The sequence below is a fragment of the Rattus norvegicus genome, chromosome 1 (genome assembly GCF_021556685.1).
Source record: "Rattus norvegicus strain SHRSP/BbbUtx chromosome 1, alternate assembly SHRSP_T2T, whole genome shotgun sequence".
NCBI classification, from domain to species: domain Eukaryota; kingdom Metazoa; phylum Chordata; class Mammalia; order Rodentia; family Muridae; genus Rattus; species Rattus norvegicus.
Window position 1 is genome coordinate 76,997,254 of NC_141534.1, and position 23,550 is coordinate 77,020,803.

Consider the following 23,550-nt stretch of genomic DNA (forward strand, 5'->3'; position numbering starts at 1 on the left):
CACAGACATGCATGCCAGCAAATCCACGATGTACATATAATGAAAAAATAAATTATCTTTAAAGGCAGGGTAGGACCCAGACTCTGCCACTGTTTCTGATGTTTCTGATGTTGTCTTAGTCCCACCCCTCCTTCTGTCATCAAACTCAAGAATCTGAGTCTTACCCATCTCTTGGAGTCGTTCCTTCCTCCCCACCCACCCACCCCGAGATAAAGAAAGCATGACTCTTCCTGTCATCTTTATATTGAGATTTTTTTTTTAAAAAAAAGAACATTATAGATGTGAGGGGTGGGAAAGGATGACTGACAGCAGGTGCTATAGAAACCCAAAGCTCCAGAAAATTAAAAAAAAATAAAATATATATTTATACATTTATATATATATATATATACCAAGTAATGCATGTGAGTCCCAGAGAAGCAGAAAGCAGCAGCAAGAAGCAACTAGCACACAAGGACCTGGGTTCATGTACAGCACACACAAGCCATTCCAATCCTGATAACCCACCCCAAGCCCAGCCCCCACCCCCAAGAAAAGATGTTTAAGAAACTTCCCTCTTAAATGGGGCTGCACAACTGGGGTACTGTGGCACATCTGTAATCTCAGCACCTGGACGGTGGAGACGTTAAGATAAGGGTTCAATGGAAGCCTTAGCGACACAATTAAGTTTGAGACCAGCTTGGGCTACATTAAGAACATCTCCAAAGCTATTTACAAAAATAAAAAAAAACAAAAGAGCTTCTTAGTTGTTTGCTCTTGTCTCCGTGTTCAGAAAAGGAAAAGAGGATCATAGTGCCTTTAAGGCCGACAGAGGCCATTTCTCTTCTCATCCCTGCTAAACCAGACCATGTTATTTTTAACACTGAGATAAGATGGCCGCCATTACTGCCCCTCAGAAACACTTCAGAGTTGTCTTTAAGACCATGTGGGTGGCTGGGCAGTGATGGCGCACACCTTTAATCCCAGCACTAGGGAGGCACAAGTGGGCAGATAATCTTGAATTACAGGGCAGCCTGATCTACAGAGCAAATTCAGGATAGCCAAGGCTACACAGAGAAACCTGTCTCAAAAAACCCGGACAGAGAAGCAGGGGAGGGGGTGTCGGGAAGAGAGAGGTCCCATGTGGATATTTTTGGTGGGTTTGTTTGTTTGAATAGCACGAAGAATAATTTAGGCAAAGGTGTCCATCCATCGCTTCATCTAAGGTAGCCTCTAGGTAGTGGGCTTTCGGTAAAAGAAAAACCTAGAGCCACTTTGATGCAAAGCTGAGTGACAGGTAGAGGCAGACACTCTGTGCATAAAGATGACTCCTGCCCACTGGGAATTGCTGACCTCCAGAATTTTGTTTATTTTGGTTTGAACTTAAAGGAGAGAGGGACACTACATGGCCTCCTTCCCAAACCCCTTAACACACACACACACACACACACACACACACACACACACACACACACACACACTTCCATACATACTGACTAAGGCACAGCAAAGGCAGGCAGGCAGGCAGGCAGGCATGCTTTGGCAATGAGGCCCCTAAAGAGGCCCATGGGGTGAAGAACTGCAAAGGAGCGTGGGTAACTGCAAAGGAGTGTGGGATGTGTGGGGCCAGCACCTTTGAGGGGTAAGGAAGAAAAAGCAAGAATTCTGAGGGCTCCCAAGAAAACAGGCAGGTGACAGAACCCACAGGAAAGACTATAGAGATAGAAAAATGAAGGAGGTAAGCTGTGAAGCCACAGCTCATGGGTAAAACAGGCATACCAGAAGAGGAAAGGTTAAGAAAGGGATGGAGAAGGAAACAGGGAATAAGGAAGAGCATACGTATCCAACAGGGAGGAGGAAACGGGTGGGAGATGAGGAGAAAACAGGCCGATACCAATCACCTGGGTAATCAGATTGAAGAGGCTACAAGGAGAGAAGGGGAAGGGAGCCCCTTGTCAAACTTAGACCTTGACGAACACCAGACGGGTGGAATACACCAGATCAGACACATATGCCAGCAGGTTGATACCTGTCAGGATGGACACCGCCAGCCGTCGGTCCCAGTTACACACTTCATTGGGTTGTACATAACTACGAGAGCAGCTTGGATCCATTGAACGGCGGGGTTGGCTGTTATACCTCTGATCAAATTGGTAGAGGGGCCAGAGGACGATGGCAGTGGCGTAAAGGAGCACAGACAGTAAGGCCAGGCCTGACAGGAAGGTAGGGAAAGGGATGGGCAGCATGTTGGTACAATCCCCCAGGTTGAGTAGGACGGTCACTGCTGCTAGGATGAAGCAGATGGCATAGACTGCCACACACCATTCCAGGGCCGGCCTTTGCTGGTACAGGCTCGGCTCACTGATGAAGGCAAAGATGATGCAGGCTACGAAGGTCTCGAACACTTTGAGCAGCCCTGGCACGGTAGCCATGTAGCCAGTGATCTCACCAGGCCTTGCACGAGTCCAGGCCACTTCAGTAGCATACGCCAAACAGGCAACGCAGGAGAAGGTGGTGGCAGCGATGGCGTGGTCCCGGGAACGTCCGTGAGGTAGGAACTGCACGTAGGTGGTGGGATAGATGATGGAAGACGACAGGCAGAAGAGGGCCGCGTAACAGGCGAAGGTGATAGGGAAGTTTCGCCATGACAGGGGGAAGCGGGCCTGGAATCCACCTAACTCCACAATCAGGATGATGAGGGTAACAGCAAAGCAGAAACACCAGGTGAACATGGCCCAGTTACCCATGGGCCCTGTCCAAGCACCCACACTGGCCACCAGTGAGAAAGCCACACAGGTGGATACTAGCTGCAGGAGGCGGAGGAGGCCCAGGGGCTGGGTCAGCGCCCGGGCGGACCCCACAGTGGTGGAGGATGATGATGTAGTTGTGATGGTTGTACGGGTGACTGTGACCGGCATGGCTGAGAAAAAGAAAAGCATTTGGATAAGGTCTGGTATACTGAGGAATCCAGGTACCCAGCCCTCATCTGTTTTGGAACAAATTACTTTGAACTCTGAAAGGGTTATGTCTTAGTATGTGAAACTTTTCTATAAGCTATAAAAATGGATGGGTCATGTAGATTCCAAGCTCATCCTAGCCCTGCCCATGAGAAACTCAGAATCCAGATACCCAAAGCAATACTCCTTGCTTCCCTTCCCCAGGGAGTCGGCGTCCTACCCACTGGAGTGCGTTTGTGATACCGGGCTGGAAAACCTGAGTTGGATCTCTGGGACATACCTGGTGGCAGGAAAAAGACTACTTCTTCAAGTCAACTCTGACCTCCTCCACATGAGCACATAAGACTCACACCGAATATAAACCTACAACTGTGGTCTTGGGGATGTGGCTCAGTGGGCGACATGCTTGTCTACCATTCAGGAAGCCCTGGATCTGAACCTAGCACTGTGCAAAGCAAGGGGAGAAGTGCGCACTTGTCATCTTAGCATTTGGAGCACCAAAGTAGGAAGATTACTATGAGATGGAGGCCAGCCTGGGTTCTGTGGTAAAATCTGGGCTGGCTTGAGCTACAGAATGAGATTCTGCCTTAAACAAAACAAAACAAAACAAAACACAGCCCCGGTCTACCTAGTGAGTTCCAGGACGGCCAACGCTACTCAGAGAAACCCCGTTTTGTAACAAACAAACAACAATAAAACCACTCAGTCACAAGAGATATGGTCAAGGTTCCAGCCTGTACTTCACTTCCTCCTGTGTGTGACCTAGGGCTTTTACCCCAGGCCCTGTGAACAAAGTTCCCCCTTTCACCCACAGCTCAGTCATCTCTAACTTCTCTATAGCCAAGACTCCAACTTCCTTATACTTTATGCACTGTGAAAAGATTTCTTTTATGGAAGAGCGACGTAGACATTAGCAGCCCCCTATCCACCCAATATTCAAACTTCCATTCTGCCTTCCACATCTAACCAAAGTACTGGACCTACATCCTTCTCCTTACTCCTCTCCCAGAGATCTCTGACGGGAAACATCAAGCTTTCTCCCTCCCCCTTCCTTCAAGCTCTCCCCACCCCCCAATCCTACCTCAGACCTGGAAAATCCAAAGACAGCTCAGTTTCCGCTTTCCTATCACTGAGCTTATCACTTCCTCCAGGGACTCAGCTAACAGGTACCTCAAGTTCAGGAAAATTCAACTTCCTCCATTCTCAGTGAGTGGCCCAGCTCCTTCCACTGAAATCTCTAGTTTTCAAGGTCAGTTATGCAGATCCGGACCTCAGGACAGGTATGTCAGCTTTCTAGCCTTCTAGCGTACCATGTGACCCAGACATGGGGTGTGACTAGAAGGACTAACATCTTTTTTTTAACACTGTAAACCACAGCTTCTGTCTTCATATCCTAGAAGCACTAGGACCAGATGCCAGAGCCTTCCTCGGGATGCTAACTATCTGACCTCTCAGCTGATGACCCTAAAGGTATGAGAAGGTGGCTTCCAGATCCACTTTTCTTATTACTATTGTCAGTTCTGTGGTTATTTCTTCTGAATCGAACATCAGCTGCTGGAGGGAGGGGAGAGGCTCAAATAACTCAAAAGCTATAGAGACTTGCGGCCAACTAGATGGCTCAGTGGGTAGAGAAAACTTACAACAGAGCATGATAAGCTGAATTCAATCCCGAAGACCCACATGGTAGATAGAACCAAATTCTGCAAATTGTCCTCTGACCTCCATACACTTGCTATGGGGTGTACCCATACACGCATGCACGCAATAATTACATGTTAGAAAGGAAAACCATAGAACTTCCAAGGCTCAGGAAACATACTCAGAACGTTACAAGGCTGTGCTATGGGGCTCCTCCCAAAGCTGAAGTAATTTATGAGCATCAAGCGACTAAAGGAGGACAGGAAGGCTCTTCTGCCCAGCTACCTACAAGTTGAGCAGTGTGCCCCAGAAATGCACCTTTCATGAGTCCTCACCCATGCTGGGGTGGGCTTTTTCGTTATACCTATGGCCCTGCAAGTATTTCCTGTCAACTCACGGCTTCACCAACATGCACTTTAGTTAACTTAGGTTTCTCTGATCTAACATCTCTTTTTTTGTTTGTTTTGTTGTGTCCTGGAACTCACTATGCAGACCAGGCTGGCCTTGAACTCATAGAGATCCGTCTGCCTCTGCCTTCAGAGTGCTGGAGTTAAAGGTGCCTGCCACCACCGTGCAGCAGTCCATCTCCTGTGCTCTGAGATGAGCATAAAGTTATTCATAACTCCCCCCACCCCAGGAGAAGTCCTGCTAAGGTTGAGCCCATGGAAAGACTGAAGGGCATGTTTTTTTTTTGTTTTGTTTTGTTTTTTGTTTTTTGTTTTTTTTTTTTTTTTGGTTCTTTTTTTCCCCGGAGCTGGGGACCGAACCCAGGGCCTTGCGCTTCCTAGGTAAGCGCTCTACCACTGAGCTAAATTCCCAACCCCTGAAGGGCGTGTTTTAACCTCTGGAAGAGCACACTGTCCCAGAACAGCTCCCAAAGTACACAGGAGCCAGCTCCTGGATACAACTTCTTAAACACATGGATTCTCTGATTCTATTCTTTGGAACCCTCCCAGGTGCCTCGTCTCTGAGGGTCTAGGAATCTAGGCACCATTCCCCTCCTTCCTCATACCCAGGGATCCAAGCTCTGGTCCTTCCTCTCCTCCTGTAAATCCAATTCAGCATTCCTGGCCAAGTTAGATAACCCAGGAATTCCCAGCCCTCTTATCATGGACTCAGTTCAGTTTCTAGGCACTATGCTCCTAAACCGAGCGGTCAAGGCCCCTGGTAAACCTCCATCAGACTCAGAACAGGGCTCTAAACCCTCCCCTCTTATACTCCCGGTCTAAAACCCCAGTTCTCTTCCCTTAAAGTTGGACACCAGCCCCCCACCCCAAGTCCTTGGCCCTCAGAACTGTAAGTCCAAACTGCAGCCACTCCACCCTCACTCAAGAGCTAGGGCTCAGACAACACTCACCTGCTTCCTTAACAGAGGATCGGAAGGAGAAAGTTCCGGCTGCGAAGGCCGATTGGGTTGCACACCTGGAAAAGGCAGATCAGAAGCCCTGGAGGAAGAGAGGGAGGGTCAGAGGGAACTCAGACAGCCTTCCCTTGCAGCACTGTGACCCCGGAGCCCTAAACTGTACAGCTGGGACATGTCTCCTGGTGGGGACGCATTCTTGGCAGAGATTCCCGAGGGAGGTCCCAGAGGTTGCCCAGGGGAAGCGCCGCCCCTCTCCTTCCTCTCGGAGAACTTGCTGCGTGGGTGGGGTGTAAGCAAATATGGGTAAAGGGCCCGCCCTCAGGCTCGAGAGGGGCGTGAGTGCTGTTAACCGAGCCCCAGCTTTGCCGTCTGCAGAGGGAGATCCCAGGGCGGTGGTTGTACAGGCGGGAGGCCCAGCCTGGCCCGGAGTCTCCGCTCCTTATAAGGGCTTTAAGTCACCACAGCCAGGGCAATGTGGCAGGGACCAGGAGGTGGTGCCAAGACCCCCGTCGCCGAGAAAGCGAGAGTCGGGAGGGGGGAAAGGGAGGGACGAAGGAGGGGGTGTTAATGTTCCTTGAAAAGTGTGAGTTTAGAGCCAGGCAGAACGACTCCCACAAGTTGTCCTCTGACCTCTTTCAGTGCCCTGCGGTACATGCGTCCCTCACCCACTGCAAAAATATATTTTAAAAATTATTCTGAGATAAACATTTGCTATGTAAGCCTCGCTGGCCTGGAACTTGCTATGTAGACCAGGCTGGTCTTGAGTTCCTGGGGATCTGCGTGTCTCTGTCTCCCAAGTGCTGGGATTAGGGTAAAAGAAAAAAAATTTTTTTTTAAACTCTGGGTCCTTCCAGAATGAGGAAAGTCTGGCCTGGAGTGCAGAACGGTGTTTCCAAAACACCGGTTGAGACAGGATTGGAAATTCAGGGTCTTCCTGGGGTCACAGAAAGAGTTCAAAGACCACCAACGGTGTGGGGGGGTGTTGTTGGGGCTTTAGCTCGGTGGTCCTCAGCTCCGGGGGAGGGGGGGAAGACCAACAACGGGTGGGTGTGGGGTGAAAGGGAAGCTGCTGGTGGTGAGGTAGGTAGAGTATTTGACTAGCATGTGTGAGGTACTGGGTTCAACCTCTAAGAAGTGGGAACGCAGTTAAGGGATTGAGACTCTCCTGAGTATGACCAGCGCGGACTCCTTTAAAACTCCTAAATTTTGACTGAGCTCGAGGACACATCTCATTCTTGGCTCCAAGCTAGAACTCATGCAGGAGTTGGAACTCTCCGTGGGAACTAGAAGCCTCCAACACACTTGGGAGTTGAAACAGAAAGGCAGAAACCTCCAGCTCCCACAGGTATTGGCTTTTGGGAAGCTAGGCCTAACCTGACGCCTGCACTACAGTAAGTGGGCAACAGATTGCCTTTAATCCCTGCATTTAGGAGGAAGAAGCAGGCGGATCTCTATGAGGTCAGGGCCAGCCAGGTCTACATAGCGAGTTCCAGGACTACAAGGGCTATACATAGAGCCTGTCTTAAAAAAAAAAAAAAAAAAGGTGGGTTACTGTCCCACCACAGATACCAGAAGAGGGAAGAGCATAAATCCTTCTGCCCAGGAGAAAAGTTAGAAAAGAAGAGGTACTAGAAAGAAAAACCCTAGGAGAGATAACGGAACTAGTGGTCCAGAGGGCTTTCAGCACCGTTTGAAGTCATAGCTCAGGAATGCTCAGCTCAAGACATAAGCAGAGTGAGGAAACGCCCCTAGAGCTTCCTCCTAGATCTAGTTCCACTCTCGGGGCCACACCCAGCACCCCTGCTACCCTCTCCCATGCCACACTCCTGAGGTCATCCATCACTCCACAGGCTGGGCACATGCTGGGCACAGCCCTGATCAGACTCCGGGCCACTCCTCACACCAGTGGTGGGCTCAGCCTTAAACCCTCAAAGCTACCCCTACTCACTCTCTCTCTCTCTCTCTCTCTCTCTCTCTCTCTCTCTCTCTCTCTCTCAGACCCTCTGGAAGGAGGTTCAGAACAAGATCTTTTCCCCACCAGGTACAAGCATCCAGGAGCTCCATCTTCTCGGATTCAGATATCTATACTCCATTTTTCCAAGTCCTCAAACTAAAAGTCGAGATTCCAGCCCCTCCCTTCTTCTGCCCAAATTCAGACCCCAGTACCTTCTCCCTCAGAACAAATTCAGAACCCCGACTTCCTCCAGATTAAGGTCTGACTCCAGCCCTCCTCCCCTAAGACCCATCTTAAATCCAGATCCCAAGTCTTTTAGGTGAGACCTAGGAGTCTAGATCCCATCTTACCTCTCTCAGCCTCAGGGGTCCAAGTATCATCGTCCTTCCTCAGACCCACGTGCCCACTCCCCAGCCCCTTCTCTTTTCCATGTATGACCTCAGATGTTCAGCCTTTCAGCTATAACTTGAGTCCTGGCCCAACTGCAGTGTTTCTAGGGACCCAGACACCTGAATCCGTGCCCACTCCTCTTTCTAGACCCGAGGATCCTGAACCACTATTCCTTCCCTTCGGGGGTCCCTGCAGCCTCACCTCTCCAGTCAGTGGCGTCTGCAGCACAAACAAGGACGACAGCTGCAGACTAAAAGGGTCTTAAAGCTGGGTGGAGTTGGCCAGCTGAGGAGCGCGCGAGGGAGGAGTTGAGGGCGGGGTTTGGGCCTGGCTAGGGCGGTGAAAAGGGACTTTCCCTTCATTCAGTCTATCCCTGGCCCGGCCCGAAGGCGGGGCTAATGTCACACCACGCCCCCCAGAAGTGTCCTGGAACTCCAGCCCGACCAGTGAGGGGATTCAGGGCTGAGGTCACCGTTGCCGTGGAGACAAAACAGGAAGACACAGCAGCTGGAGGCGTGGGGGCTCCCGGGGGCTATCCTCCCTGACATAGCTCTGCAAAGAAATCTCTAGAGTAGGCTGGAGAATGCCGTTGCCAAAGAAACGTATGTGTTTATGGTTTGTTTTAGAGTCCCCCCCACTAAGCCCCATGCCTAGTTTCACCTCATTCAATTCTCCCTCTCTCGGCCCCCACAGCCTTGCCTATCAGTTCCCCCACTCTAACCAGAAAAGGGAAATCTTACACATCCAGGTCCCAGCAGTTTGGGGGCTAGACCTCTGTTTAACAGAGTCTGTGGGCTAGGGTCTTGTCTACCTGAAGAGAATTTAGGAATTTAGGGTGCCAGGCCTTAAGTGAGCAAGCTACCTTGACAGGTGAGGCCCAACCCCCAAAGAACAAAGACTAGATTCCCGTGTTTAGGGGTCTACCCAGAGGAGAGTGGGCCATAGCTCCAATTACACTGTAATCGTGGTCAGAGGACTGCTGGGCCACGTCTCAACAGATCACAGGCAGGAAGAGCGAAAGGATGATGGATAGTGTCTAAATTCCTGGAAATTTGGGGGGAGGGTCCCAGATTTCTGAGCGTTCAGACAGTTTTCAAAACATTTGTGGTTGGTTGGTTGGTTTTCCGAACCGCCTAGGTCTGGAAGGGCGCGCTATTTTGGGCCTGAATTCCTGCCTTCAGGACAAAGGGACTCAGAATCTTTATGAGGAAGACCGGGCTAGGGTTGGGAGCTCTGGATTCTAAAATCCCATATGGCAATATGGGAAGGATTTGGTGGACCCCGTTGTACCGGAAAGAGAGGTGCAAAAGAGGGAAAGAAATGCAGGGTTGGGCTTTAAAAAAAATGGTCGGATTTGAGGGCCTGAAAGGACTCGACTGAACCAAAAGGGAAAAGAAGCTGAAGGTCGCCGTGCTGGAGGGGACTTTAGGAGAGACCTAAGGGTCCCAATGCGGGCCCCCTGGGCAGGGCGGAGACCCGGGACAGCAGGTTCCCTCCCTCCTGGCTGCACTCACTCACCCCGCTCGGCAGCGGTCTCGGGCGCGGCCCTGATCTGCTGCTCCTGGGCGGGGCCTAGTGGCGGTGGCTGCTGATGGCTGCGGCTGCGGCAGCTTGTCTCTTCCCCACGGCTGCTTCTGGTCACCTTCCAGGAAGATTGAAGAGGCTTATAGACCTAGCTCTAGAGAGAAAACCGGGAGCTTCGCGAAGTGAGGGGTCCAAAGGGTCCAGGAGCTCACTACGGCCAGCTCCGTGTCCTACAGAGGAGGGAGGAGCTGAAGAGGGGACCTGGGCGCTTGCTTCGTGCTTTGCAGAAGTGGGGGTGGGGACCAAGGTAGGGATGGGTAGGCGAAGAGCTGTGTGCTCACTTTGCATGTCTGGGAAGAGGCACGGAAACAGACCCTTTTTGTCATTTTATGCCCTGCAAAAGGGAGGGTTTGGGTTAGTTTAAACACACACACACACACACACACACACACACACACACACACACACACACACACACTTTATGTGTGACAGTGCAAATGTGGAAGTCAGAGGACAACTTGTGGGAGTCAGTTATCTCCTAGTGAATGGGATCGGAGAATCGAAGGTCATCAGGTTTGGTTGGCTAGTCCTTTATCCACTTACAGTGCTCTGTCCTGTGGCGGAGGTATTTCCTGTGTAGGTACTGAGATGGCTCAGTGGGTCGAGCCAAGCCTGATGGTTTGTGTTGCTCATCTAGGACCCATGTGGTAGAGGAGAGAACTGATTCCCAAAAGTTTTCCTCTGACTGACACAGGCTCGTCGTGTCATGCAATGGCACGCACCACCACCACCACCGCCCCCCAAACATAAATGTAAAACAAACAAAAAGCAAAATGTCTCAGTGCCCAGGGTAGCATGAACAAGACACAAGCACCTGGGGTATGTAAGTGTGTGTTACTGAAGATTGAACCCCCTACCTCAAAAAAAACAAAAAAACCAAAAAAAACGCTAGAGTGAGCACGGTATCACTGAGCTCTCTCCCCTGCCCAGTTTGCAAACATTTGAAGAGTGAGTCACAGGGTGTAATTTTGGGGAAATGTAACCCTTGGCTTCCCAGGTCTGTGTAACCTGTGATTGGGTATGTGCTACTGGTTCAGTGTTTAGCCCACCTTTTAGGACAGAACCCCCACCCAAATGTCCCAAACCCATCACTACGACTCCCCGTCCAACAGGCTGTGCTTGTTTTCTAGGGGCTCGCAGGACGTGAGCAACCCCTCTCCAAACTCATACCAGCTTCCAAGTAAACGGACTTCCTTGATCAGAAGCAGTATTATGTGGTTGAACGCGACGGTGAATGGTGAATAGGGCCATTCATTGTGCGCACACAGGCTGCTTTTGGCAGGGGCGCAAAGGGGGAGGAAAGCAAATAACAAGTAGAGAGTTACTTATTCCAGGGAAGAAAAACTTACTGCCCAACCCACGATGGAAGAGGTCCAATGTAATCCTCAGCAGACTGGGCATTTGACTAACTGGTCTTCCTAGGAAGCTGTGCTTTCAGGGCCTCAGCAAGTGTTGCTGCCATCAACAAGGTGGACGTGTGGCTGGCTAAGATTGGTGAGATGAATCCACTATGGTCGACCATAGCCATCTTTGCTTAAGAGCTCACTGAGCCAACCCTGAAGTATCCAGAGAAAGGCTGACCAAGAGATACCAAGCAGCTATCTGGTCTATCATATGACATAGTAGAGGTGGTTACTGAAGAGTTAATGAGATACAGACTATGAGGTGGTTTTCGTTCTCACAACTAACACCTACTCTGTAAGTTTTATTTTCTGGACTAACCATCAAATCTTTTTCTGTCTTACAATTCAACTAAAATACTTTTTTATGCTAGTGTATGTGCGTGCGTGTGTGCGTGCGTGCATGCATGTGTGAATTTATGTGCACCACAAGCATCTCTTAGAGGCCAGAAGGTGGAATCAGATACCCTACGTGTTGACATATGGTTGTGAGCCATTGTATGTGTGCTAGGATCTGAACTCAGATTATCTAGAAGAGCAAGATTTTATGTTATCTGAGGCGGCCTCAGACTCAGAGATCCACCTTCCTCTGCCTCCTGAGTGCTGGGATTAAAGGCATCCCCTACACCACTGGCTGTGTAGATGTTGTTTAACAAAGGAAAAAGCTTCCATGGGGCTGCTAACGGCTTTGTGGTTAATTGCTCTTACTGCTTTTGCAGAGGACTTGAGTTCAGTTCCTAGCACCCACGATTGGTGGGTCACAATCAATTGTAACTCTCACTCCAGGAGATCTGGTGCCCTCTTCTGGACTTCAGGGACTTTGCATTCACATACTCACACACTTACAGAGATATACATTAAAAAAAAAAGATAAAACAAACAAATAAACAAATCTTTACAAAGCTTCCCATTTTTTTTTCGGCTCTAAACCATGAGAATGTTTGGTAGCTTCTGACCTCAGTGACCTACTGTTCTAACCTGAGGTTACGTCCCAGAAGTCAAGTATCAGTCACCTCTGCTATCCTTAATCACACCACAAAAAAAAACACTTCTTTGTTTCTTAGATCTTCAACAAGAGTGCTTTCTTTTCCTCTTTCTTTTCCTCTTCCTCTTCCACTTCCTCTTCTTTTTCCTCAACAGAGTTTGTCTGTGCAGTCCTGGCTATCCTGCAACTCACTAATAGACCAAGTTGGCTTCAAACTCACAGATCTGCCTGCCTCTGCCTCCTGAGTCCTGTGCTTAAATGCCTGTGCCACCACGGCCTGGTTCAAGATTGCTTTCTTATTTTGCACCTGAAGTTCCTAGTCCCTCAGCCTTCTCCTTTCACTTTTGCTTTACTTGGCTAAAGATTCAAAGTTCTTAATTTCAGATGACATGTTTACTCTGCCAGGATACCTGACATCCTCTGCCTTTCCATCACTGTATTGATATTGTCTCCATTCTCTCTCTCTCTCTCTCTCTCTCTCTCTCTCTCTCTCTCTCTCTCTCTCTCCCTCCCTCTCTCTGTCTCTCTGTGTCTCTGTGTCTCTGTCTCTGTCTCTGTCTCTCTCTTTCTCTCTTTCTCTCTCTCTCTCTCTCTCTCTCTCTCTGTGTGTGTGTGTGTGTGTGTGTGTGTGTGTGTGTGTGTGTACAGACATGTGGGTGCTAATCTGGAGCTTACAGTATAACTTGCAGGGATCAGCTCTCTCCCTCTATCATGTGGGTCTCAGGGTTTGAACTCAGGTCATCAGTCATGCAGGCAAATGTCTTTACCAGCCAAACCATCTCCATGGACCCATTGGTGTTTTTGAGACAGACAGGATTTCATGCAGCCCAGGATAGTCATACATAGCCTAGGTTGACTTGAACTCCAAATCCTCCTGCTTCCACCTCCTGGGTGCTGGAATTGTAAGTAAATTCCATTCTCCCCAGATGTTTTGAGATAGGATCTTATTCTGTATTCAGACTAGACTGGAACTTGACATCTATCCCAGGCTGGCTTTGAACTCATGACAGTCCTTTTTTCTCAAATGTTGGGATTACAGACTTGGGCTACAATGCCCACCTCTGTGGTTTAGATCTTAAATGCCCCACAGAGTTCCATGTGTGGAAGGCTCGATCCCCTGATGGCACCATTTTAGGGGAGGTTCTAGAAACTTTGGAAGGTGGGAAGAGCTGAAGGAAATAGGTCACTATGTGCACATCTTTGGAGGTTATACCAAATGTTCAATCCTTTCCCCTTCTCCCATTCCCAGATCATCTTGATATGAACTGCTTTGGCATGTCTTCTCTGCCATGGAGGACCCAACCCTCTGAAAGCATGAGCCTTTCCTCACATTGTTCTTTGGGGTATAGTCATCATAGGAACAGGAAGTACCAAAGACAACCAGCATCACTAACTACTCTCATGGTTTAGGACCACTGTTAAGTAAAATAAAGGTTTCTTGAACACCAGCGCTGTGATACAATGGCAGTCTGTCTTGTCCCCAAGTCAGCTACAAGTGCCCTGGGAATGTAACATCTTTAATTTAATTCCCAGCACCACATAAACCAGGTATTGTGGCGCATGGCTGTAATCTCAGTCCTTCAGAGATGGGGAAAGGACAATCAGCAGTTCAAAGTCAGCCTTGGCTATATAGTGAGTTCAAGGCCAGCCTGGGCCATGTGAGAATCTGTTTCAAAAGAGGGGGTAATATGAGATGGCTCATTGGATAAAGATGCTTGCATCCAAGCCTAATGATCCCAGTCGATCCCTGGGACCTATATAGTGAAAGGAGATAAGTAGAACTGGCTCCTTCAAGTTATCCTCTGACCTTCGTTCTTACAATGTATGATATGCAGGGCCTTTATTTCCTGGTAGTCAGGATCTCTGAGTTCAAGGCCAGCCTGGTCTACCTAGTGAGCTCCAGGACAGACAAATCTACACAATGAGACCCTGTTTCAAACAAAATCAAAACCAAAGAGTGACATGCACTTCTGTATGTGTACATACATAACAAATAAATGAAAGTAATTTTTAGTGTTATAAAGTACACTGGCAATGTTAGCTTAATGGCCGAGCTCTTGTTTGGTAATCTGTGAGGCCTAAACTTTTATTTCCAAGAGCAAGGGTGGGGAATCTACTTGCTTCCTTACACGTTATGAGTCGGTAATCTATTTAAGGAAACATCTTTTCCAGTTGCCCAGTACCTCCCTCTTTGCTTTTACTGGTGTATTTTGTAACTTTCCAGAAATACCCATTGCATAATACCCATTATTTATGTTTCTAGAACTATTATCCATGCACATGTATTCAAGGAGTATAGGTACCCATGTCAGAATACGCCGAGGTAAGATACCTTTAAATATCTGTGACGGCTTAATTGAGGAGTGTCCCCCATAATATCAGGCATTTAAACTCTTTGTGCAAATCCCCAGTCTACATCTTATAGACAATGGGCTGGACCGTACCCCCCCCCACGTCAATCACTAATTAAGAATATATGCAACAGGTCTCCCATACCTAGATCTTACAGAGGCATTTTCTAAATTGAGGTCTCTCCTCTGAGGTAACTGTAGTTCCTGTCAAACGGACATGAAACTCAGCTGCCACAGGAGGTGTGGCCTCATCGGAGGAAGTATGGCTGGGCTAGGGGCTGAGATAATCTTAGCTATCTAGTTCTTTCAGGTATAGCGACCATAGGAACAGGAAGTATCATTAACTGCTCTCATGGTTTGGGATGAGCTCACTCTCTTTGATCTATGCTTGCTGTTAAAAAAAAATGTGATCTGTAGGGGCTGGAGAGATGGTGCAACAGTTAAGAGCACTGGCTGCTCTTCCAGAGGTCCTGAGTTCAATCCCAGCAACCACATGGTGGCTCACAACCATCTGTAATGGGGTCCCATGCCCGCTTCTGGTGTGTCTGAAGACAGCTACAGTGTACTCATATACATAAAATAAATAAATCTTTTTTTTAAAAAAATATGATTTTTAAGCTTCCTGCTCCTGACCCTGGACATTGTGCCGACTGCTTGCTGTCATGCCTCCCACTGTGATGGATTTATCCCTCTGGAGTTGTAAGCCCAAACTTCTATAAGTTATGTTTGACCATGGTTTATCACAGTAATAGAATACAAACTAGGACAATATTTTATGCGCATGGAGTCAGGTAACCTATATACTAATTTGGTTGTGCGGCTTTTTTTGTTTGTTTTTTGTTTTGTTTTTGTAACACAAGGTTTCTTTGTGTAGCCTTGGCTGTCCTGGAGCTGTCTGTAGACTAGGCTAGCCTTGAACTCAGAGATCCACCTGCATCTGCCTCCTGAGTGCTGGGATTAAAGGTATGTGCTGCCACTGGCCAGCTATAATATACATTTAAGAAAAGAGTGTACTGATACATTTAAAATCAAAATATTAGACTGGACATATGGTACAATCCTTTGATCCCAACACCCAAGAGGCAGAGGCAGGAGGATCTCTGCGACTTTGAGACCAGCCTGGTTTACATAGTAAGTTCCAGGACAGCTGGGACCCTCCCTCAAAAATAAACAAACAAACAAACAAATAAATAAAATATACCTGGTGTGGCAGTCACCGTGTCATCCCAACATTTGGGATGAAGAGACAAGACCATCAGGAGTTCAAGGTCGTCCTCAACTGCATAGTGAGTTCAGGGCTAGCCCAGAACACAAGAGCCTCTGGGAGCAGAGGAAGTATAGAGTGAGCATGTTAAGTATAGATAAAACACTGAGTAGAGGTATACTGTTTTACATGGTCTGCAATGCCTCAGGCTTATGGAAGTGGCAAAGTCTCTCCCCAGGCTGAGCCTCAGAGTTATGGCAAAGCTTTTCTCTGATCTTAATGAGAATGCTGCCAGTGTGCACAAAAACTAGCAGCTGCAGATTCCTCCCACAATTACTGCAACCTGAAGCTGTCCTTTAGAAGAGATCGGTTACCAGTATTAGCTAACTACTCCTGGGCTGAACAGAATGAATGCACTGGATTTCAGGTTGTTGGTTAACTTATGCTGAACCATAAGAGCAAGAACAATCCACCCATCCCATCATTTCTGTAAGTGTGGCTGTCCTTTCTTCAGTCCCTTGTCACCCTAGTCATGTCAAATTCAGAAATCACAAAAGAGCCAGGTGACATGGCACATGCTTTAAAGCCCAGCACTCTGGAGGCAGAGGAGTCTTGAGGCCAGCCTTGTCAAGATAGTAGTTCCAGGTCAGCCAAGGCTACATAATGAGATCTTGTCTCAAACAATCCAATAAACAAGAAAAACAACAAAAAACAACAAAAGAACCCAAGCTCCTGTGCTTCTGTACTGTTTCAAACAGAAAAAACATTCTATTAGGCTTTTTTTGTTGTTAGTTTTTTTGTGTGTCTTTCCAGTTTTTAGATAAACCATAATTAAACAAGATCGATCTCTCTCTCTTTCTCTCTCTCTCTCTCTCCTCTCTCTCTCTCTCTCTCTCTCTCTCACACACACACACACACACACACACACACACACACACACACACACAGACACACACACACACACACACACACTATGGAGGGGAGGTGCCCTTGGACCATAATAAAGCCTTTTAAACGTGATATTTGGGCTGGAGAGATGGCTCGGTGATTAAGAGCACTGACTATTCATCCACAGGTCCTGAGTTCAAATCCCAGCAACCACATGGTGGCTCACAACCATCTGTAATGAGATCTGATGCCCTCTTCTGGTGTGTCTGAAGACAGCTACTTATCTTTTTAAAAAAAAATTGTATTTGTTTGTTTATGTTGTTGAGGAGAGGTGTGCCAGAGCACGTCTGTGGAGGTCAGAGGACAACTTACAGTTTTTTTCTCTCCTTCCAATAATTTGGGTCCTGGGGATCACACACTTGGGTTGTCTTTCTTGGCTGAAAGTACCTTTACCAGCTGAGACACCTCAATGGCCCAAATGTTCTCAATTTTCTCACAGTAAGATTGTGTGTTCACCCCAGGGTGAGATGGTACCCAAGGAGGGGGCGCCCCTTCTCCTCAGAGAGGGAAGAGGGTAATGTGGGGAGGAAAATGTAAGTGTAGAACTGGAAGGAGAGGAGGGAGTAGGAGGTACAATCAAGATGTAAAGTGAATGAACAAATAAATAAATGAAAAAAAAAAGAATTGTGTCTTCATACCCCATTTTATACCATGCCTTTTAAACTTAAGACTCTCCTGAACTTTTTTCCCTTTATGTAAACATAATTTCCTGATTCTATTTTTAAGCCGTGCACCTTGTCTGCTGTGGTTCTGCACAGTCATACCTGTAGTTTCAGCACTAAAGAGGCAGGGGCAGGAGGATAGCTATACTTTTGAAGCGCCAGGTTACCACTGTGGACCAGAGAAAGAGAAGGATGTATACATTGTTGCATTATCTTAAAAACGTCTATTTATTTAGTTTATTTTTTTATGTGTGTGAGTGTATCTATGTGCGCCATGTACATGCCTGGTACCCACAGAGGCCCCAAGAAGACGTCAGATACCTTGGAACTGGATGGTTGTGAGCTACCATGTGGGGGCTGGAAACTTAACCCCAGCCTTGTGCAGAGCAGACAGTGCTCTTAATTCCTGGGTTATCTCTCTGGCCCCTTAGTAATTTTAGGGCATTAACATATTTTTTTAGATTTATTTGTGTCCGGGATGTGTGTGGAGATCAGAGGAAAATCTGTGGGAGTCAATTCTCTCGTGTGGATCCTGGGAATTGAACTCAGGTAATGAAGCTTGGTAGCAAGCCTCTTTCTTCACTGAGCGATCTCAAAGGCCCACGTTTTTAATTGTGTGCCTGCGTGTGTATGACATGCTAGTCATAGGACCGTTTGTGAAAATGTCAGTTTTCTTCTTGCACCCATTTAGATTCTGAGGTAGTCAGGTTTAGCTACAAAGACCTTTACTCCTTTACTCACTGAGCCATCTCAACAGCCTGTTACATTGTTTTTAACTCTTCATTGTTAATGCAGTTCCCCCAACACTGAGGCTTGATTCATTTCCAATCTGATAAATGCAGTTAGCAGCTTTAGAAATCAAGTAGATTTCCTTCCTCCCCTGTCCCCCAATGCAGCCCACGCCTTCAAAACAGACACTTCATCCTCTTCAGTTTAAGGATGACAAAGCTGCCATCTGTTAATCCAATCTGCATTGTGTGGAAAGAAGGCTCACTTTACCACGTGAAAACCCCTCTTGCACTTGTCCAGGGGGAATTTCCCAGGGTCTCGGCAGGGCAAAGCAGCCATGGGGAGTTGTGCCTTTCCTGGCTCTTTGCAGATTTTGAATTTGCAAACCAGGAAAGGAGAAATGAGTCTGAGGAGGGTGCCAAATAAATCATGGGAAGCCTAGGGAAGACTAGAATCAGGCCCAGGGATTTGTCAGAAAGCCAAGCGCAGACAGCCAGAGGAATGCTTCCTAAGTCACATTGTATAGACAGCCTGTTTGTGAGGCTGCCTGTCACCAGCAACTCTGCTCAGGACACCCGAGTGACACTGATCTCACCCTGCTGCTGCTCCGAAACGTTCCCAGACTTCTTTGCGCCTTTCTTCTCTAATTGGTGTGGAGTGGATTATAGCTTGAGTGCCATCCACCACCACCACCACCACCCTGCCCCGCAAAGAGTGAGGTCTTAGACCTGAGTGTGGCAGAATTGAGAGGTGGTGGACTTTTAAGAGATTAGTCATCTAGGGCGATGTCTTCAGAAGAGATTAATGTAGCTCATGTGGGGGCAGCGCTCAGTTCCCCTGGAGTTATTGTGTGCCCTGCGGAGGAGGGGCACAATAGTCAAGTCTGCCATTCCAGCACTCAGGAGACTGAGGCAGCAGGATCTGTAGATCAAGGTCAGTCTGAGCTGCGTAGACAGTTGAAGGTTTAGCTGAGGTATATGACAACTTGTCTCAAAAACAAAAACAAAAACAAAAAACCAAACAAGCAAACTGTAAGTAAAATAACACGGTAAGTTTTACTTCCGGGTATTTGTGGTGTTTACCTTAAATCCCAGCACTCTGGAGGCAGAGGGAGTTTATATCCGTGAGTTCCAGCCCAGACTGGTCTACAGAGGGGAGTTCCAGGACAGCTAGGGCAATACAGAGAAACCCTGACAGGGTAGGGACAGGGAGGTGGAGGAGACCCCACAAGAATATGAAAGCCAGTATATGCAGACACTCTCAAAGAGCAAATCAAGGGAAGGGGCTAGAGAGACGGCTCAGCAGTTAAGAGCACTGGCTGTTCTTCCAGAGGCTTGGGGTTTAATTCCCAGAGTCCACAAGGCAGCTCATAGCTGTCTGTAATTCCTTTTCCAGGGGATCTGACACCCACCTTCAGACATACGTGCAGGCCAACACCAATGTACATTTTTTAAAAAGGCAGAGCATGTACTTAAAATGTATATGTATATGCAAATGCTCTCAGGGGAACGTGTACAAAATACATAAACAAATCTTTAAAAAATAGCAAAACAAAACAAAACCCCCAAGTCCTAGAAGTTTCATTCTGCACCTAAACACACAGATTTATTGTTGAGGGAGGGGGATGGAAACTTGCCAGCCTTGAACTCACAGTGTCACCAAATGTCTCAGCCTCCTGAGTCCCAGAATTACAGGTATTGTTCATCCCTTTCCTGTTAAAAGTTTTGGTTTTTTTTTGTTTTTGTTTTTTTTTACCACTTGGGCATAATGGCAACAAACACTTTTACCTGTTGTCATTTTGCCAGCCCCAAAGTTTGACTTTTTAAAAATCCAAGACAAAGGGGACTAGAGAGATGGCTCAGTGGTTAAGAGCACTGACTGTTCTTCCAAAGGACCTGAGTTCAATTCCCAGAAACCACATGGTGGTTCACAACCATCCGTAATGGGATCCAATGCCCTCTTCTGGTCTGTCCAAAGACAGTGACAGTGTACTCACATACATGGAATTATTTATTTAGTAAACCTTTTAAAAAATTTTTTTTATTTTTTCCATTTTTAAAAAATTGGGTATTTCTTATTTACATTTCAAATGTTATTAGATAAATCTTTTTTTTAAAAAAAATCTGAAACAGGGTTTTAATATTTAGCCGTGTGTTGCATTGTAGTACATGACAGATTTTGATTTACATATAGACTGTGAAATGATAAGCTACTTAGTGTATATATCACCTCACATACTGACAGGGTCTCCCCGAAGTTCTGCCTGGCTTGGAACTCTATATGTAGACCAGGCTGGCCCCAAATTGGTCACACTGATTTGCCTGCCCCTGCCTCCCAAGTGCTAGGATTAAAAGCACTTGCCTGGCATGTATTTTTTTTTCACAAGTTCAGACCACTTAAAATCTACTCCGATGGGGGTTGGGGATTTAGCTCAGCGGTAGAGCGCTTGCCTAGCAAGCGCAAGGCCCTGGGTTCGGTCCCCAGCTCCGAAAAAAAGAAAAAAAAAATCTACTCCGATGTTGAGGCAGCAGTGTAGGCTTGCAACCCCAACATGCATAGCTAACAGCTTGGCCTGGAACTCTCAGAGACCCTCCTGCTTCTACTTTCCAGACTGCTGGGATTAAAGACTTCTGCCACCCCGACCCCACTCCCATCCCCACTAATCAGTAATTTTCAAGAACACTAATCATTGTTATTAGCTAGAGTTGCCCTGTAAGACCCTTGGCTCTGTCTTCTCATGTCGCACTGAAACTTTGTGTCCTTTGAGCATCAGTACCCACAATTCTCTGTCCTCCCCTCCTCTGACCTGGGTGACACCCTTTACTCTTAACTTTCCTCAGTTGAACTGGGTTTCCTTCTCTGCATGTGAGTGATTTGTTCTATGTCAATTTTTTTTTTTAGATTTATTTATTTATATGAGTACACTGTAGCTATTTTTAGATGCACCAGAAGAGGGCATCAGATCCCATTACAGATGGTTGTGAGCCACCATGTGGTTGCTGGAAATTGAACTCAGGACCTCTGGAAGAGCAGTCAGTGCTCTTAACCGCTGAGCAATCTCTCCAGCCCTCTATGTCAAATTTATTTCAGTTACCATAAAGCCTTGCATAAAGTCTTCATTCATCGTGTGTCAAATGACAGGAACACAGGCTGGATGCATTTCCATGAGCCTTTAATCCCAGTCCTTGTGAGGAAGAGGTGAGAGGATGGATCTCTGTGAGTTTAAGGCCAATCTGGTCTAATTAGTGAGTCCAGGACAGACAGGGCTATGTAGAGAGGCGTTGTCTAAAACAATCAAACAAACACACAAACGAACCCCTCCAACACGGCAGGAGCCCTCTCCTCCTTCCCTCTCTCCCTTCCTCTGCCCCTTCCTTCTTCTCTGTCCTGAGAATGGAATCCAAATCCTTACATGCTCCAACCAAGAACTCAACCACTGGATTACATGCCTAGCCCAGCTTTAATTTTTTAAGACTAAATAACGCCCATTACAAATATATATCTCATTTCTGTTATCCATTCATCCCTTGATGGGTACTCAGGCTTCTTCTCTAGGCTGCTGGACCAGGGTCTCCACAAATGGTGCAGATGCCTCTTCCAAACACTGCTTTCATTTCCTTTGGATGTACACCCAGGAGTCAGATTCATCATATGGTGGTTCTATTTTTAATTTCTTAAGGATTTTGAAATGATAACATTTAAGCCAAGAACTGGAAGGATAAAGAAAAATCAGCCATGGGAATATCTCAGGGAAGGCTGGGCATCCGAAACAGATGGCAGAGTTGATGTAAGGGTCCAGGATGTGGAATCCAGAATGAAAAGTCCCATAGCCCAATGGTCAGTGTAATGGACTGCTGAGAGGGAAATATGACGAAAGGGGAAACCGGATATAAAGCAGGCCAGGATGTAAGGAGGAATCTGGCTTCCATTCAACTATAAAGGGAAACAACCAGAGGCAGGAAATGACACAATTCCGGCTCTGGTTTGAAACTTGTTGTTGTTTTGGTTTAGTTTGTTTGTTTGTTTTTTTTTTGGCGGGGGGGGGTGTTTGTTTGTTGTTTGGGGGGAGAGGATTTCTCGGTGTCCTCCTGGCTGTCCTAGAACTCACTCTGTAGCCCAAGCTGGCCTTAAACTCGAGAGAGTCGCCTTCCTCTGCCTCCAAGTGCAGCAACCTCTGGGATGAACGAATCTTGCTGTGGCAAAGCAGTGAGTGGAGAGATGGAGGGAGGAGGCTGATGGGCTGGGGCATGGGTTCAGGGAACACAGACGGACTGATGCTGGTGCTTTCTCATGGGTGGTCACACAGAAGCCCAACTCTGGAAGCTGTAAGGAAATTCCTTTATCTGGAAGTCTCTATAGGGGGCTTTCTGCCTTGTAAGCACTGATGAAGCTCTGAAGAAAACATAGTTCTTGTCCTGGCAGACACAGAAGAGACTGATGACTGGGCACAGGCTGCTCTGTGGCTAAGCCTTTTTCTTCTCTTCCTCTCTCCTTCCCTCCTCTCTTGTCCCTTCTCCTCCCCTACCTCTTCTTTCTTCTTTCTTTCTTCGTTTGCTTTTCTGTTACTGGGGTAAACCCCACGACCAAAAGCAGCTTAAGGAGTTTAGTTTGGTTCTCTTACACTTTCACTTCACTGTCCCTTATGAAGGGGAGCCAGAACTTGATGCAGAGGCCGTGGAAGAACACTGCTTGCTCCGCCTGTTTTCCTACACAACACAGCTTAGGGATGGCACCACCTACTGTGGACTAGGACTTCCTATATCAATCCTCAATCAAGAAAATGTTTCACAGACTTGCCTACAGGTCAGTCAAGTGAAAATGTTTTCTCAGTTGAAGATTCCTCTTTCTTTTTTTTTTTTTAAGATTTATTTATTATGTATACAGTGTTGCACCTGCATGTACACGTGCAGGCCAGAAGAGGACACCAGATCTCATTATAGATGGTTGTGAGCCGCCATGTGGTTGCTGGGAATTGAACTCATGACCTCTGGATGAGCAGTCAGTGCTCTTAACCTCTGAGCCATCTCTCCAGCCCCCAAGATTCCTCTTTTTAGATGACTCTATCTAGTTTAGGTTGATAAAAGTTAACTAGCACCCTCCCCCTCTCCCCACACCCCTATGTGTTCCTGCAGATGTCCTCTATCCAATGAGGCTGATCTCAAACTGAATATGTTGCTCTCTTCCCCGTCCTCCCCGTACTTCCCTCCCCCCTCCCCCTCCCCCCTCCCCCCTCCCCCCTCCCCCCCTCCCCTATCCTGGAACTCACTTTGTAAAACAGGTTGGCCTTGAGCTCACAGAGATCTGCCTGCCTCTGCTTCCTGAGTGCTGGAATTAAAGGCCTGAGCCACCATACCCATCTTGCCCTTCTTATCCTCCTGCTTCCTTGCTGAGTGCTAGCTTGTCACC

At 47.3% G+C, this 23,550-nt stretch overlaps 1 protein-coding gene across 3 annotated transcripts; it reads right to left on the bottom strand.

Annotated features, from left to right (window-relative positions):
* Nucleotides 1-225: 225 nt before the first annotated feature.
* Nucleotides 226-10,096, bottom strand: Myadm (myeloid-associated differentiation marker). Of its 3 annotated transcripts, none has more exons than NM_001443816.1 (3): nt 9,800-10,096; nt 5,932-6,019; nt 226-2,899 (listed from the first exon to the last, which is right to left on the bottom strand). In NM_001443816.1, the coding sequence occupies exon 3, from the start codon at nt 2,895-2,897 to the stop codon at nt 1,941-1,943; it is 957 nt and encodes a 318-aa protein (NP_001430745.1). In that variant the 5' UTR covers nt 2,898-2,899; nt 5,932-6,019; nt 9,800-10,096; the 3' UTR covers nt 226-1,940. The 3 variants fall into 3 exon arrangements, with proteins under 3 accessions (NP_001430745.1, NP_899161.2, NP_001430746.1); NM_183332.2 differs by lacking the exon at nt 9,800-10,096 and adding an exon at nt 8,483-8,533; NM_001443817.1 differs by lacking the exon at nt 9,800-10,096 and adding an exon at nt 8,242-8,533.
* Between the last annotated feature and the right edge of the window lie 13,454 nt (nt 10,097-23,550).